We start from the raw sequence: 16,009 nt of genomic DNA on the forward strand, positions 1-16,009 counted from the left end.
CAGATCTCTAATGGAACATGGTATAAAAACTATAAATTACACGTTGACCTATGTTTGATACTCATGTTGATGCAGTGTACTCAGCATTACAAGTGCTGGGTTATACAGACATGCAAGTGGGCGTGGAAAGAAAGGGGTGGACATCTAAAGGAGACCGTATAATAAAGCAGGGGTGAATGTGCACACTGCCAAAAGAGCTTCAACTTTGTTTTTGGGAAAGACGTTGAGTGCAGACCTTTTCAACATGGGGGTCCTTCCCTTACACTTAATGTCGTGGTAACCCATAACACCATAGATCGAAGCATGCATACATACCCAATTTGGTCTTTAGTTTATTCAGAAAGATCCTATGCAAAAAAAGTCCTATACATGACGTGTTTGTAGCTTTGTGTTTGTAGTTTGCTCGATATTGGAAAGTAAAGGAACTCCCATGCTCCATATCCGCATGAACTCCTCTTCTTTTTTAATGGCGCTTTGCATATCTTTCGTTTATTGTCAATTGCAACAGATCATTACAAAGTTGTCAGGCATGCAGGGAGTTGTGAAATTTGTTGGTGATGCGTATCCTATGCTCATGAAAAGCCTTGAGGTGAAGGTCCTTTTCATACCGCATGCATCTAATACACCTGCCACAAACATAAAGTATTGTCAGACGTGAATCATTAGGCAGCATTTGGGGAAAAACAATACTCCAGCGGCTTCTACAAAGTACGAAGCTTCTTGGGCAATCATTCTTCAGCAACCGAAATTCATGCTCTCCATCAATATTTATTTCCAATAATCGAACCTATCATACTTGCTTACTTGTGCTCTGATTAATAACATGAAATTTACTTTTCATTGCAACAGAAATCGTTAAAAGCTGTGTCTTTCGATGTCAATATGTGTAAACAATATGGTCACGATCGGTTTGATTGCAATATTATTAATAAATCCATCCTTCATGTCACCGTTGCTGCATTTGATATGCTTCATAATTGACATGAACGTGTTTGTAGCTTTGGGTATGTTTTCTATTTTATGAGAGCTTTGTTCAGAAATACCTTCCAATATTGTAGCTGTACGACTACCATGGATTGCACTACTCAGAGTACTAGTTCAATAAGATTTATGTAATGAAGTTAATTCTTTTGAAATATTATAATTAGAATTGGCTTGAATATTTAAATTTCTTTCATTCTCATGATTTATCATTACGTCATGAAATGATGGACCATTTAAACCTTATGTCTATTGTTTTGAATTTGTTACCTATCAGATCTTCATTCTATTAATCAACTGAAAACTTATCCATTTTTAAGAAATTCAAAAAATGTTACATAAACTGATATCTTATGTGATCTTATGAATATAAAATCAAACTGATGAAGAAACATTACATTGACTATGTATCTTTTGCCATCTTATGAATATATAATCAAACTAAACTGACCAACATTTCAATCTTTTTGATATTTTGACTATTATAATAAATGTTTATTGATATATGTTTTTATTAATGATATCAGATTTCCACAATTTGTAATTCTAATAAATGTAATTTTAGAATTAAATTGTGTAAAATCTTCTTACATCAAATCCAAAAATAAAAATCCACAAACTACAGTTAAAACCAAAGTAACTGTTTTAAGTACAAATATGTAAAATTTAATTTCTATAACCATAAATCATACCGAAATGACAATAAACTACAGTAAAAACCAAACTAATTATTCGAGTACAAATCTGTAAATTCAAATTTCTATAACCATAAATCCTACTCAAATGGCACACACTAGCAACATTTTAAGAAGTTGGCACACACCTTAGCCATCAGAGAAGGGAAGGAAGGACATAATAAGAAAGAAATTTGAAGACTGTGAAAGAGAAAAGCGCATAATCAAAGATGTAGAAAAGAGAACATATATAATTCAGGATTGTATGTTGTCTATAGATAACAACTCTTATACCAAAGAAACTAAGGACAACTTGAAAATATATAGACAACTGATACATGAGAAGCTACTTCTAGAAAGTGACTTAGAAGATCTGGTGACACTATGGGAAGAAGCTCACATTGATATCAAAAGCTAAGAATAGAAGGAAGTAATCTAACCACTATGAATAGCTTAATAAATGAAGGGGAAACTGAAGAAAGGCAAATTGAAGACAACGAAGAAAATGAGACTTCAGAAATAAAATCACTAGTAGATAAAACTATACCTTAACCTTTGAATATAGAAAGGAAGGAACCAGTTAGAGGTGATAGCCCCAATATAAGCACAAGAAAAGAACCAAAAGAAGGCAGAGACAAAAACGAAAAACAACCAAAGAGTTCGGAAAAACAAAATGAAACAATGGAAGAAATCATAACAGAAGGTAATGACAACAATACCTCCAAAGTTGGTAATTTGCTAAATTCATGGCTTTATTTATCTATGGTGTTATTCTTTTGCTCATGTTGGGATTTCATATCAAGTTAGTATCCAGTGATATCGGTATAAATAATAATTCTGTCCATTTTTTCAGGGACTATATATTGTTGATTTTTTTTTCCAGTGGAAAGCCTTTGAAGCAAGCTCTTTTGATTGAGTTCTATCTTGTCTGTCCAATCTGTCTTGGACTTGTAACTAGTCTTGACAATTGTACCACACCTGTCAAGGTTGTTGGGGATTTTAGCGTACCAACTGAAATCAACTAATTTGACAACCACACAACACGAAGACTACATTACTGACTACATATATTTCGGCCCGAGCATTACTGACTACATTCCTTCAAAATTTTTTTAATCCATTTTTATAACATATTATCAAAAATTAAGAATTTTTCAAGACAAATGGTTACAGTAGTTTATCTGATTGCAAGGTAGCGTTTCTTCTAGAAAACACCTGAAAATTTTAATATATAAACATTAAAAAATGATTTCTGAATGTCAGCTCTAAAATTCTCTATCCTTGAGTAACTACTTGAGAACTTTGATAGCGAATGGTTGCTGGTGAAATTGGCAGTCCCAGGTTTTGCAGCTGGTATTTATATTTGTGCAGTGTTTTTAAAAAAACTTTACGTATTCTAATGATTGATAATGCTCTTATTCTCTTGGCAGGGATCTTTGCGAACTATGTGGAAGTCACCTGTCAATAAGGTAAGGCATTGACTTTTCTGTGAGCTTGTGTCGTTATCATTTGATGATATCACTTATTGAGGGAATGTATCTCACACCTCTCAGCAGGTCGCAGTTGATGGATCATCTAATGCCGCTGCAGTTTCTGCCCCAAGTCTGGAAGTGCCATCATCAGAAGAGAAAGAAGTCAAACCTGCAGCAGAGGCTCCTCCAGTAGCTTCAAAAATGACAGAAGAATCTATTACCACATTCATGGAGGAAGTGGCTAATCTTGTAAAGTGAGGCTTTATCTATGCTCATGGGATATTTCGAATAGTTCCTTTATAATGTATGAATTTCCAGGCTTTGTGGAACTGAGTGCGCATATATTTCCCGCTGACTTCAAAAGAAAAAATGGAAATGATTCATGTCATTCTGTTTGTGTAGTTTCTTATAGCAGATTGTTTCTAGTGTTGGCCAAGGTGCAAAACGTGTTTCTTTATTCACTATTATAACGCTTAAGCCATAACAAATAATCATATTATGTGGCCAGTATTGGTAAATTACTTTGGACTATGGAATTTGTCCATAACAGCAAGTGAAAGCTGTGCTAGGTGCATTGGAAGTTACTAGGATTCTTCCTTGATGGTTATATATATTAAAATAGTTTTCTGCTGTTTGATCTTTTTGATGCAGGCTTGTGGACTCTAGGGATATTATGGAGTTGCATCTAAAACAACAAGATTGTGAACTCTTGATTAGGAAAAAGGAGGCATTGCCTCAGCCTCCTCCTCCTCCACCTCAGCAAGTAATGGTACATGCTCCTTATCCAACAGCTCCAGCCCCCCCACCACCAGCACCTGCTGCACCTGCACCATCAACTGCTATTGTACCTGCTGCACCATCAGCCCCTAAAGAATCCGCTCCTGCTAAATCTGGACATCCACCTTTGGAAAGTCCTATGGCTGGAACTTTTTACAAGAGTCCTGCACTTGGCGAGCCACCTTTTGTAAAGGTTGTTTTTCCTTATTGTAATTATTTGAAGTCCAAGAGAATTTATTTAAAATTTGTTTTGCTGCTGTATGCCATATGAATATTTAGCAGGCTTACTAAGATAATGGAATTGTAGGTATTTAGTGAATTGAATTTGATGTTTTATCACAGGTTGGAGATCAAGTAAGGAAAGGTCAGGTGCTTTGCATTATTGAAGCCATGAAGCTGATGAATGAAATTGAGGTGAGATAAGTTTCTTTGAGTGCCATGTATTTGTTGTATGGCATGAGCAACAAAGAGACTTTTATCTATCAGAAAGAAGAATATGAACTTAATATCATGATTAGTGGAAACAATATAGAGTATAAGATTAGAGTAGAAAACAACTGCTTTATCTTTGAGGCCATGCACTTAGAAGCCCATATGAAACAAATGATGGAACAAATGATGGTAGAACTGGAGAAGGGAAGCTATAATCTCAAAGACAAATAAACAGGACATTGAGGCCATATGGTTCTCTAGAAATAGTAATTATGAGGCGATGAACATTAAAAAGATGTAGACATGATTAAACACATTTTTTGTGTGAAATTAGTGCATTTCCTTGACAGGCATATTAGGATTGATATTTAAGTATGAATAAATAAATAAAAATCATAAACTAATAGAGAAAGATGAAACTACATTATGGTATATACATGTGATTTTGAAGATGACCTGGGTGAACCATGATAGGGAAAAGAAAGAAGAGAGTGCCTAAATTCAGCACCAAGGGAAAGAGGACTATTGCTGACCTATAGATGGCTTTTTCAACACTGGAGAAAGGAGCCTTTTTTCCAGTTGTCAACTAAGACAAATATTAGAGTCTATTGTTTGTGATGTAGAACAAAAATATAGATGGATCAGGAGAAAAAGAATAAGAAATAAAACACCAAAAATCTTCCAGAAATAAATTAACTGAACTGTAATTTAGGAACTACAGAAATGACATAAAATAAATGAATAATGTAAAGTAGCAAAAGCATTTTAAAAATAAATTTGTACATGATAACACACTCTCCAATCTTAACAATTTTATAATATTTTATTATTAACTTACAATATGAAAATTAGTAATGAAACATATAATGCATTGTTACCTGTAAATGCCTTGTTTGTTTTGGAACCCTACATGTATGACATGTACCAGTACAAATCCCTCCTTTTAAGTTGTACAACTAATCTTCAAATTGACAAGTTTGAACAAGCAATGTTATGGAAAATGAAGAAAACCATAAGAATTTGACATTCACAAAATGACAGAGAATTTTTAATTAGGGGAGCAAAAAACCAGCAGTTGTTGCATTGGAAAGGAAGAAGTCTATGCAAAATAAGTTCATTAGTATATTAAGACACAAGTATATTTTTAGTCTACAAAACTATGAAATTTCATGTCAAGCATTAAAGAAGAATCATGACTTGAATAGATTTTGAGATCTATTTATTTGTGTTTAAAGGTATATTAATAGAATACGCAGAACAATGTTTTATATTTTTTAGAATTCAAAAGAAAAGCAAATGTAGACACTAACTGGGTAAACCCTTGTACATAGTTGCTCGCAGTAGGAAAGATAGCTGTAAATGAAGTTTTTGTTGAGTGGAATTTGAACAGAACTTTCACTATGATCGATTTTAAATAAAATTCATTATTTAAAAGATGGAGGCCTATGAAAGCTCCAGCCAAAGAATAGTGTCCTGAACAATTTGGAACTGTTATCTTGAACAATATATTTTAGAATGAATGCACAAAACTCATCAAAAGTCGTGAAACTATGAATATTTGAATTCTCAATTTGGGTGGGATCCCCCTGCAATAATAGGCTACAACCCTATTATTAGCTCTCAATCATGCTGTTAGACAGATTACTTATTTTCCCCAATATCCAATGAAACAAAACAATCATGTTGCCCCAAGAACATAAGGCCTAGCAAAAATAAAACAAATTTAAACTAAGTTGGCTAAGACTGACACTCGAAGCATTATTTAATTATTATATTATTTATTTGAGTTATTGAGTGCTTAGGAGCACTGCATGTGCCCCAGGCCCTCCTCTAATTTGAGCTCATTAAAGTCAAGCCATCAGTTCTAAAATAATATAATACCAATATTCATATAGTGAACTTAAAAGGTCGTATATAAACAAAATAATTAGTAGCAATGTAATGATATAGCTGCAAAAAGACTTTGGACAATGAATGCACAAAACTTCAGAATGAAATATGATATCTTCATTCTAAAATATATTGTACGAATGGATGAATTATAGACATGGAAAAATGAAATACCTTCAATTGAAAACCAGGTTCAGTTGTATAGTTTCAGTGGCTCCAAAAGCTTCTGATGTTTTTTCTACTGTGCAACGTTCCCTCTGCTTTGTTATTAGTATTGTCTATGGCTTTTCACCTGCACCATACAGAACATGTTGGTTAATATAAAGCTTCAAAATTACAGACGAGAAACAAAAACTCTGGAACTTGACGAATTTCAAATATGACATTTTAACTTTTTGAAATATAATATTACACAAGCCAAAAATGAAACAGAACATTGCTCAAATGATCATGTCAAGTTTAAGTGAAATACATGAAGAAGACAATAGACATGTTGGATAGTTCGGTATGAAGCAAGAATAATACTTCGCAACACATGTATAATAATGAATTTGTAACAATTATCAAAATGACTAAAAGTTATATGAATTCATTCCCTTGAGACATGCAGAGAGCCAAGGTATTTGCATGTTGGTCTTGACTATGGTTCTGCTTGTTCCTCCTTACATTTCTCTAAAGTTAGCCTTTGGCCATGCCACTAAGACTAAAAACGTTTCTCTTGGCAAGCTTAGATTTTTGTCTACACTATTTTGTTTATTTTTGTGGAGGAACAATGGGTTTCATATACATTATTATAGCTAGAGAGCAATACACAAAATGTATTCATTACCTAATAACACTAAAATGCAATTAACCTTGCTGTTGAGGCATAGGATAAAAACAAAACTTGCACCTGGCAGATGTGATATTAGATATACCTATGATTCTTGGAAATTTACAATATCATTATTAGAATTCACCTGCTTCGAAAGATCTAAACAAAAGAAGGCCATTTTAGCAGACTTGGCTTAAGGCCAACTTCTTATTTTAGCCCTACTTCCACTGGGGCTGATCCACCATTGCTTTTTTGGTTGGTTGGGCTGAGAACAAAGTTGACTTAGGACACACACAATGATACGCATCACTCAGACAAGTTTTCTGGCATTTCACCTTGATGAAGGGCCACACCACCCTTACCAACTCATAACCAAGAATGCAACAATATGGAGGCAAGAGAGATAAAATGCTTCTCAAGAAATTTTATTATACTTGAAAATCCTTACAATACCCACAAGATGATATCATAGATATGACTTCTTCAAAAAGAAGTTTACAAATTCTTCAACATAAGAAAAATCCCAAATAAGAGTTTTCACACCAAGAGCTTCACCAACAACTTCTACTTGAAGAGCTACCCCTTTAGAGCTTTCACACCTTGAAGTCTTCACACCTTCCAGCTTGATTAGAAATGCTCATACGCATTGCTTAAATAGGCACTTACCACCTAATGCATGATTTATCCACAACCTCCTAGAATTCCTCTACACAATATCCACAACCTTCTAGAATTACAACTAAGCATCAACATGTGGCCCAATTAGAAAATTACATTTTTTTTGTGGATCACAACAAATATTAAATGCATGACTTAAGGAACTTTCCACAAACTTCTAAGATGCCACCTACACACTTCGATAAATGAAATGACAACCATTTTTATTTTATTTTTCTATTTACACCACCTATGCACCTCAAAAATAGAAATTCCTCTTTTCTCCTTTTTTCCATTTTTAAATTTTTTTAATTATTTCTCCTCTAATTTTCGTCACTTTCTCTCTCCTCCACAATTTTATTTATATATTTATTTTTAAATTTTTTTTTCCCATGCAAGATGCTCTTGCATCACACCTAGGGGTTTCGACTGAAAATAAGAGTGCCAGCAAATTGGACTTTTTCATAACAACAGTGAGGTTGGGTAGTGGATTTTTTCATAATGCATAAAATAGACACAACTATCCCAAGCCTACCGATGTAGAATTCCTTTGCAGAAAACAAAGAAATTGCTGTGCAAGCAAAAAACAAAAAGTGAGTGTGAAGTAGATGGTCACAAAGCTGTAAAATGCCTTAGAGGGTTTCGACAATTGGGCACCTCCCAATTTGTTTGGACTCGAGAAAAGTTTCTAGCAAAAATGCAACTGGAAAACAAATAGCTTAACAAATATTCCAAATTTGTCAACATTGTACGTTTTGAATGGATAAGCATTCAATGATTAGCAAAAACCAAAGAAAAGTCTCTCAAAATAGGCGTCAAGCACATAATGAAAAACAATATGGTTCACCTCGACAGAAATCAAAGCAATCAAAGGAAATATTGAAGGGGAAACAAATGATTTTTGGAAATAGAGGGGTAAAATTCAAAGATATTCATCCCAAAAACATGGAAACCCAAGAAACCTTACTACACTAAAACAATGTGAGCAAATTTTCTAGTTGATTTGGTAAATTTTTAAAAATAAATTGTAATACCTTCTATAGAGGCCACCATAGATCAACACTCGTCACCAAGAATACTTGACTATAGCAAAAAAATCAAACCCTGCTTCCATAGATGTTCCGTAAACAGTCCATGTCGAGTAATAGATGAAGAAAGCTAGATGAAAGTATCTGCCGTCATGGAAGGTTACAAAGTCTAAACTCATTAACAAGGAAGCGGACTTGATGAACAATTATGTCAAGCTTAGTCTGTTGGACTCTGAAGTAATGGAGATTTAATTGAACAACTGTCAATAGTACTATTCAATTTTATTGTTTATTTAATGATATTGATATAACAATTTTAGCAGTGAGTAAAATTAATTTCCATCACACAAAAATACAAAAAAATCTTGCCTATCTTTTCTCCTTTCTCTCGTGTCAAATATGTCAGCACAATTGTATCAAATTTGTCAGCCAAAAAATAGATAGTTGTACGGTGTGTACATTTAAGCCCCTGAACAATTATGAAGTCAGAATATATTAAAGTAATGAACAAAACATTTTTTAACCACCCAAATATTTAGAGCTAATAACTCATGAGTAGCCGACATTAATTATCTACTTACTAAAGTACAATTAGTTTTCTTTTCGAAGGGCTGGTTCTAATGTATATATATATTTTTAAAGATGTTAATTGTAAATATGAATTTATTCATTTATGTTATGTCATTCATAAAAAAATTGATTTTTATTAGTTACTACTATTAAAGATTTTATGATAATAACAAAGTATCATCATTCTTTAACAATCAATCAACAACATTTTTATATTTGATTTATATTATAAATATAATCAATTATTTTAGTTTTATCTCTAGTTATTGGTGTTCTGTGTAAGATTTATGGGTATGTGAAGGATCATGGTTTGCCAAAAAAAGGTGATGTGAAAAACATGTAGTTTTGAAACGCCTAAAAGCGTTTCAAAATGCGCTTTGAATTTTTCCCACCCATTCTGGTACCAAACCAAAAATGTAATACCTTGCTTGATCGGGTATCCAATTTGAGAACGGGTACCCGATGTATGTTCCCAAATTATGGTGCCAAATTCAAATGTAAAGGGAGTGTGGACCAAATTTTAAGATAAATGTTGATTTTTATTTACCAAACTCAAAGGGGGGACCAATTTTTAAGTTATATCAAGTTTTAGTGTAATATAGTTATAGCATAATTGGGGGAAGGGGACCAATTATTATATATAGTTACTAAAATTGATTATATAGTATTAAATAATAAAAATTATTTATTATATAATTATTTTATATATAGCTATTACTTATTATATATAAAAATATTATTTATTAAATAATTATTTTATATATAGTTATTACTTATTATATATTATATATATTACTAACCTAAGTTAATAAACTATATGATGATGTATGTTCCTAGGGGTCCCCCTAGGGACATACATGTGTTCCAGTGAGTCCAAATGGGTCATAAGATACCCTAATTATATATCATATATATTATTATAATAATATATTGTATATATTAGTAACCTAAGTTAATAAAATATATGATGATATATGTTCCTATGAGTCTCACTAGGGACATACATGTCTTCCAATAAGTCCAAATGGGTTATGGGGTACCCTATGATTCATTTTGACTCAATATATGACAACATATCTTCCTAAGGGTCAAAGGATGCCTAAGGACATATATCTTGTGTTTCAATGGGTAGAAAGGGGTTATGGAGTATTCTATGACCCCTTCGACCTAATACACAATAACATATGTTCCTAGGGGTCCTGAGACCCTTATAGACATATATGTTGTGTTCCAATGGGTCAAAAGGGTTCATAGAGTATCCTATGACCCTTTTGCCCCATTACATGACAACATATGTTCCTAGGGATCATAGGACCCCTAGGAACATATGTTGTCATGTAATGGGCTGAAAGGGGTCATAGGGTATCTAATGACCCCTTTTGACCCATTGGAATACATGTACAACCCTAGGGTATTAGGACCCCTAAGAACATATGTTATCATGTAATGGGTCAAAATTTGACCCATTGGAGCACAACACACATGATAAGGGTCCTAGGACCCCTAACAACATATGTTCTCGTGTAATGTGTCAAAAGGGGTCATCAAATATCCTATGACCCCTTTCTACCTATTGGAATATAAGATGTATGTCCCTAGGGGTCATGGGATACACTATTACACCTTTCTATCCATTGGAACACAACATATATGTCTCTAAGGGCCCTAGGATCCCTAGGAACATAAGTTGTCATTTATTTTATTGAAATGGGTCATAAGTTATCTTATGACCCCTTTCAACCCATTTCAACACAACATGCTTGTCCCTAGAGGTCTTAGGACCCACAAAAACATATTTTGTCATGTAAAGGGTCGAAAGGGGTCATAGGATATCATTTAACCCAATTTGACCCATTGGAACACAACATATATGTCCCTAGGGGTCCTACAAACCCTATGAACATATTTTGTCATGTAATAAGTCAAAATGTGTCATGGCATGCTCTATGGCCCATTTATACCCATTACAACACATCATGTATGTCCTTAGGGGTCCTAGGTCCCCTAGGAACATACATCATGTGTTTGAATGGGCCAAAAGGGGTCATATGGTTCCCTATGACCCCTTTTGACCCATTAAATGATAACATATGTTGATAGGGGTTCTAGAACCCCTAGGAAAATATATCATGTGTTCAAATGTGTCAAAAGGGGTCATAGAGTACCCAGTGACCCCTTTCAATATATTATATGACAATATCTTAGGACCCCTAGGGACATAAATCATGTGTTTAAATGGGTTGAAAGAGCTATTTTGACCCATTAAATGATAACATATGTTCTTAAGGGTCATAAGACCACTAAGAAAATATATCATGTATTCAAATTAGTCAAAAGGGGTCATAGAGTACCCTATGACCATTTTCGACATATTTCATAGCAACATATGTCTTTCAGGGTTCTAGGACTCCTAGGGATATATTATAATCATTTATATGGGTCGAAAGGGCTCATAGTATAACCTATATATGAGAAATATGTTAGCAAGAAATACTAATATATTAAAAGACCAAAGCATTAACTAGCATAAAAATCATAACATATGAGATAGACAAAGTGAAAACCCTCAAATGAGAATATGAGCCATGGAATAACTCTCCCAATGAGGATGGTCACTTGATTTAGGGATGAGTCTATTATGTGGATGTGGGATGTATGCTCAAGATACTCAAACTATGCTTCAATGGAGATGGAAAATGGCAAATTGGTAGCTTTGTGAGCTCTCAATTTGGCATTATAAGGGTATGGTTAAGGGCTTTGGCTTTTCAAACTAGCATTATAACTTTAACTCAAGGATTCTGATGACATGGCTTGGGAGGGGATTCAATTTATAGGCCAAGGGCTTGAGGGTTTGAAGGCTAAGATGCAAGGATGGGGAAAAGCTCATGGAGGGCTCAGATTGCATGAGAGGAGAGCACATGGATTGTGCTTCCTTACAACCAATCAGGGAGTGACACATGTCACAGGGTGAGAAGATGGAGGAAAGGGCAAGGATGAGTCAACAAAGGAGGCTCAAGGGATAATATCTTCATAAAGACCCTTCATAAATGGCTTGTAAGAGCAATGAATGAGTTTGTAAGAGTCTTTATGGCCTTGTAAGAGCATTCATGGCTTAGTGGTTGGGATATTTTGGAGGGAGTTGAGATTGTTGACTTTGCTTGGTTTAGGAAAGTCTTAAGCTTGCTTAGGGAATGTGACAAGGTTAGGGGGGGGGATTAGAGGTGATTTAGGATTAGACTAAGCTTGTTAGAGATATGCAAGTGAATGGCATTTAATGAGGGTGGGTGAGTTAGTGGCTAAGCTTGGATAGTATGGGTGGATGGGGTGGATTAGGCTAAAAAGGGGGTTTAGGGATAGGCTTAGGATAAATAAAGTTTATTTATCTCATAGGTTTGGTTTGAAGAGATATTTATTAAAACATTTTTAATAAATATGAGAATTAATATTTAACCTTAGTTAAATATTTTGAGTTGGGATTAGGGGTAGAAAATGATGAGATTAGCCTTTAATCGAAATTAAAGAAGGATTAGAAGATTTTGGAAGAGGTTAGTGGTCTTAAGGAAATTGGCCAAATTTTGGGCAAAAAATAAATTAAATATTTATTTTAGAATTTTTTGGTCAATTTATTAATTAAATAATTAATAAATAAAGAAATAATGTTTAAATAAGATTTAAACATTTTTGGGAGGGATTCCTTAATTAAATATCTTTAATTAAGACAAGGGGACTTAATGGCATAAAAATAAATAAATAAAATAAATAAATAATTAATTAATAAATGATGATGTCATCAAGGACTTTTTTAGAAAATAAAAATACTTTATTTTCTAAAGAATTTTTAGGTGTCTACATTTTTCCCCTCTTTGATGTGATGTTGCAAGTGGCATGGCATCAAAGATAAGAAAATAAGATGCCCAAGGCTAGAGCAGAAGAGGAGAGAATGGACTGTGAGATGCCCCCTCAAGAAGGTGGTGAGGAGAGAAAACGAGGTGCGACAGCTTCTTGAAAAATACAAGAATCTGGGATGAGCAAGGAGACTCAGATTGGCTAAGAGAAGGGGCTGAATTAGCTCAAACTCTCACTACGGGAGAATGATAAAGGAAGAATTAGAGGCACAAGAGGAAGCAAGCTTAAGACTTTAGGGAAGGTGGAGGATGAAGGAGGGGAGCGCTATAAAAAGGAATCCAGGATAGGGAGATGGATGATGGGATGATAAAGCTGATGCAACAGGATTTCAAAGAGTTAGATTGGCGGAAGATGGGTTTCAGAGATCCCTAGGACTAGGATTGTGGATCTCGAAAGATGAGGCTTGGTGGATTGATTTGATTGGTGGATCCCTAAGACTAGGATTGTGGATCCCTAAGGCTAAAAATAAAGATTGATTCAAAGAGATACTGATGCATAAGTTGGGGTAGGAGAGACGGATGCTGGATATGGATGGAGAATAATGGAGATGAAGGGAATCCATTGAAGCTTTTTGAGCGGGGGAATAGTTCAAAGAGAAGTACCACCATGTAGTTGAGCACTAGATTTGCTATAGGACTGTTCGTTAATTGCCAAGGTTACCAAGAACATCAAGACCGTGTCACCAATCGTCCAGAGGACTAACAGATTGACTCGAAACAAACACGCAAGGATTGCCCCAGCATCACACATGAAACTCAGAGGAAACAGCGTGGAACCAACACTGGGTAACCCACAAGCAAAAAAGAAACAAACAAAAGACTTTATCAAAACCGTATGCTCAGAGTGCCCCATTCGCAGCATACCATGATATGGAAGATCGTGGCAACCTTGAGGAGGGAACAAAAAGATTGCTTGGAAAAGATACTTCAAGACCCAAAAGGGAAGATTCCAAATCAAAAGAAAGCGAAAATACAAAAGAGAACCATTTGCCAACGAGATGGGTAGGATGAGGTACTAACGGACCAAGATCAGACATGAGGAAAGCTATATCCTACAAGGATCTATCGGAGAGCACCTAAGCTGATGGATCTGGATGAGTGATGCGTCTGGCAAGCTGAACTAAGAGGATAACACTTTGGTGACATGAGATCTAGCTAAAGGATGCATTGGAATAGCTAACCAAGGGTTGTATGATGTGTGCAAGATGCTGATCAAGGAGGAACTGACACAAAAGCTGGATAGATACAATGGTACTAAGCTAAAGAGGATGTACAAGCTGACAGACCAAGATATGTTACAAATGTACAAGGTTGTTCATGTTTTGGTTTTGTGAGATGGTAATGTTTGTGAAGGGTGGGATGTCTGTAATAGTTGATAGGCGGATAGGTAGATGGTTTGCAAAAAGCGTAACCGAAAATGGGGTTCTTTGTGTGCATGTGATAGGATACAAGCTAGGATACAAGATTATTTACAAGTTGGAATATGGTACAAGCTTTGGACAGGATTTGGATATACAAGCTATGCTACAAGGGGGGATAAAAGATTTACAAGCTTTGGTACAAAATTTACAAGCTGAGGTACAAGATTTACAAGCTGTACAGGAGGTATTTACAAGCTGAGGTACAAGATTTACAAGATGTACAGGAGGTATTTACAAGCTCCATTAGATTTTGGATATTTGGTTGGAACACCAAAGGAACAAGCAGGTGTTTTATGGGATGGTGGGTGAATGGATGAGGGATAGGATAGTGATAGATAATGGATTAGTCTTAGTACACAAGTCGCCTGAATTACCAGGTTTTCACCAAGGTACCTATCCAAGGCACTTGAATTGCCAAGTTTTCACCATTGGACGCTGATTTCTCTTTACTATTTTTTTGTATTTTTCAAAAGCTAGGTATAGCAAGGATCTTCAAGCATAGAACTTATTGAGATGAATGATGTTAGTAGGATCGTTCAAGAGTTCTCCTTCTGGTGTAGATAGCTGATAGGCTCTGGAGCCAAAGAATGCAGTGACAACATAAGGACCAAGCCAGGTAGGTTCAAACTTGCCTTTCTTTTCTTGATTTGCTTGGACTTTCATGTTTTCTTTGAGGACCATGTCGCTTGGCTGAAAGTATCGTGGAAGCACCTTCTTATTGAAATTCCTTTTGAGATGAGTTTGATAGACTGTGAGATGATCATAGGCTTGATGTCGCTTCTCATCTAAGAGATCTAGTTGGGTAAGCCGAGCTACTCTGTATTCTTCATCTGATATTTGCCCTTGCAAAGATATGCACAAGGAGGAAAGTTCAACCTCTATGGATAGTACTGCTTCGGCACCATAGACTAAGGAGTATGGAGTTGTGCCTGTGGATGTACGAAAGGAAGTTCGATAGGCCCATAGGGCTGGATTTATTTGTAGGTGCCAATCGCGGCCGGAATCATTAACAACTTTCTTTAGGATTTTGAGGAGGGTTTTGTTAGTTTCCTCTTCCTGGCCGTTACCTTGTGGAAAATATGGGCTAGAAAAGCGGTGATGGATGTAGAAGGAAGTGCATAATTCTTCCATGTTGAGATTTTCAAAGTTACCTCCGTGGTCGGTGAAGATGGTGGATGGGATGCTGAAGCGGCAAACAATGTGGTACAAGATGAACTTGGAGACCTAAACTCCTATAGATGAGACTAGGGGGACTGCTTCCACCCACTTAGTGAAATAGTCTGTAGCTATTATTATCCATTTATGTCCATCAGATGAGAGGGGTGTGATAGTTCCAACTAGATCAAGGCCCCAACAAGCGAAAGGCCAAGGTGGTGCAATAGGCTGTA

At 35.2% G+C, this 16,009-nt stretch overlaps 1 protein-coding gene across 2 annotated transcripts in view; it reads left to right on the forward strand.

Annotated features, from left to right (window-relative positions):
• The window catches only part of LOC149533184 (histone H3-like centromeric protein CENH3), a 38,173-nt gene extending 33,484 nt beyond the window's left edge, over positions 1-4,689 (forward strand). Inside the window, exons 4-7 of one of the 2 annotated variants that reach the window (XM_089803767.1) lie at positions 3,086-3,124; positions 3,212-3,381; positions 3,779-4,097; positions 4,247-4,689. In XM_089803767.1, the coding sequence (XP_089659893.1) occupies positions 3,086-3,124; positions 3,212-3,381; positions 3,779-4,097; positions 4,247-4,327 (609 nt within the window). In that variant the 3' untranslated portion in view covers positions 4,328-4,689. Of the gene's footprint in view, positions 1-3,085; positions 3,125-3,208; positions 3,382-3,778; positions 4,098-4,246 lie in introns of both variants that reach the window. The other variant, XM_089803766.1, reaches the window with a different exon arrangement.
• The last annotated feature ends 11,320 nt before the right edge of the window (positions 4,690-16,009 follow it).

This window comes from Cupressus sempervirens, chromosome 10 (genome assembly GCF_028749045.1).
Source record: "Cupressus sempervirens isolate cs-2001-9-10 chromosome 10, ASM2874904v1, whole genome shotgun sequence".
NCBI classification, from domain to species: Eukaryota; Viridiplantae; Streptophyta; class Pinopsida; order Cupressales; family Cupressaceae; genus Cupressus; species Cupressus sempervirens.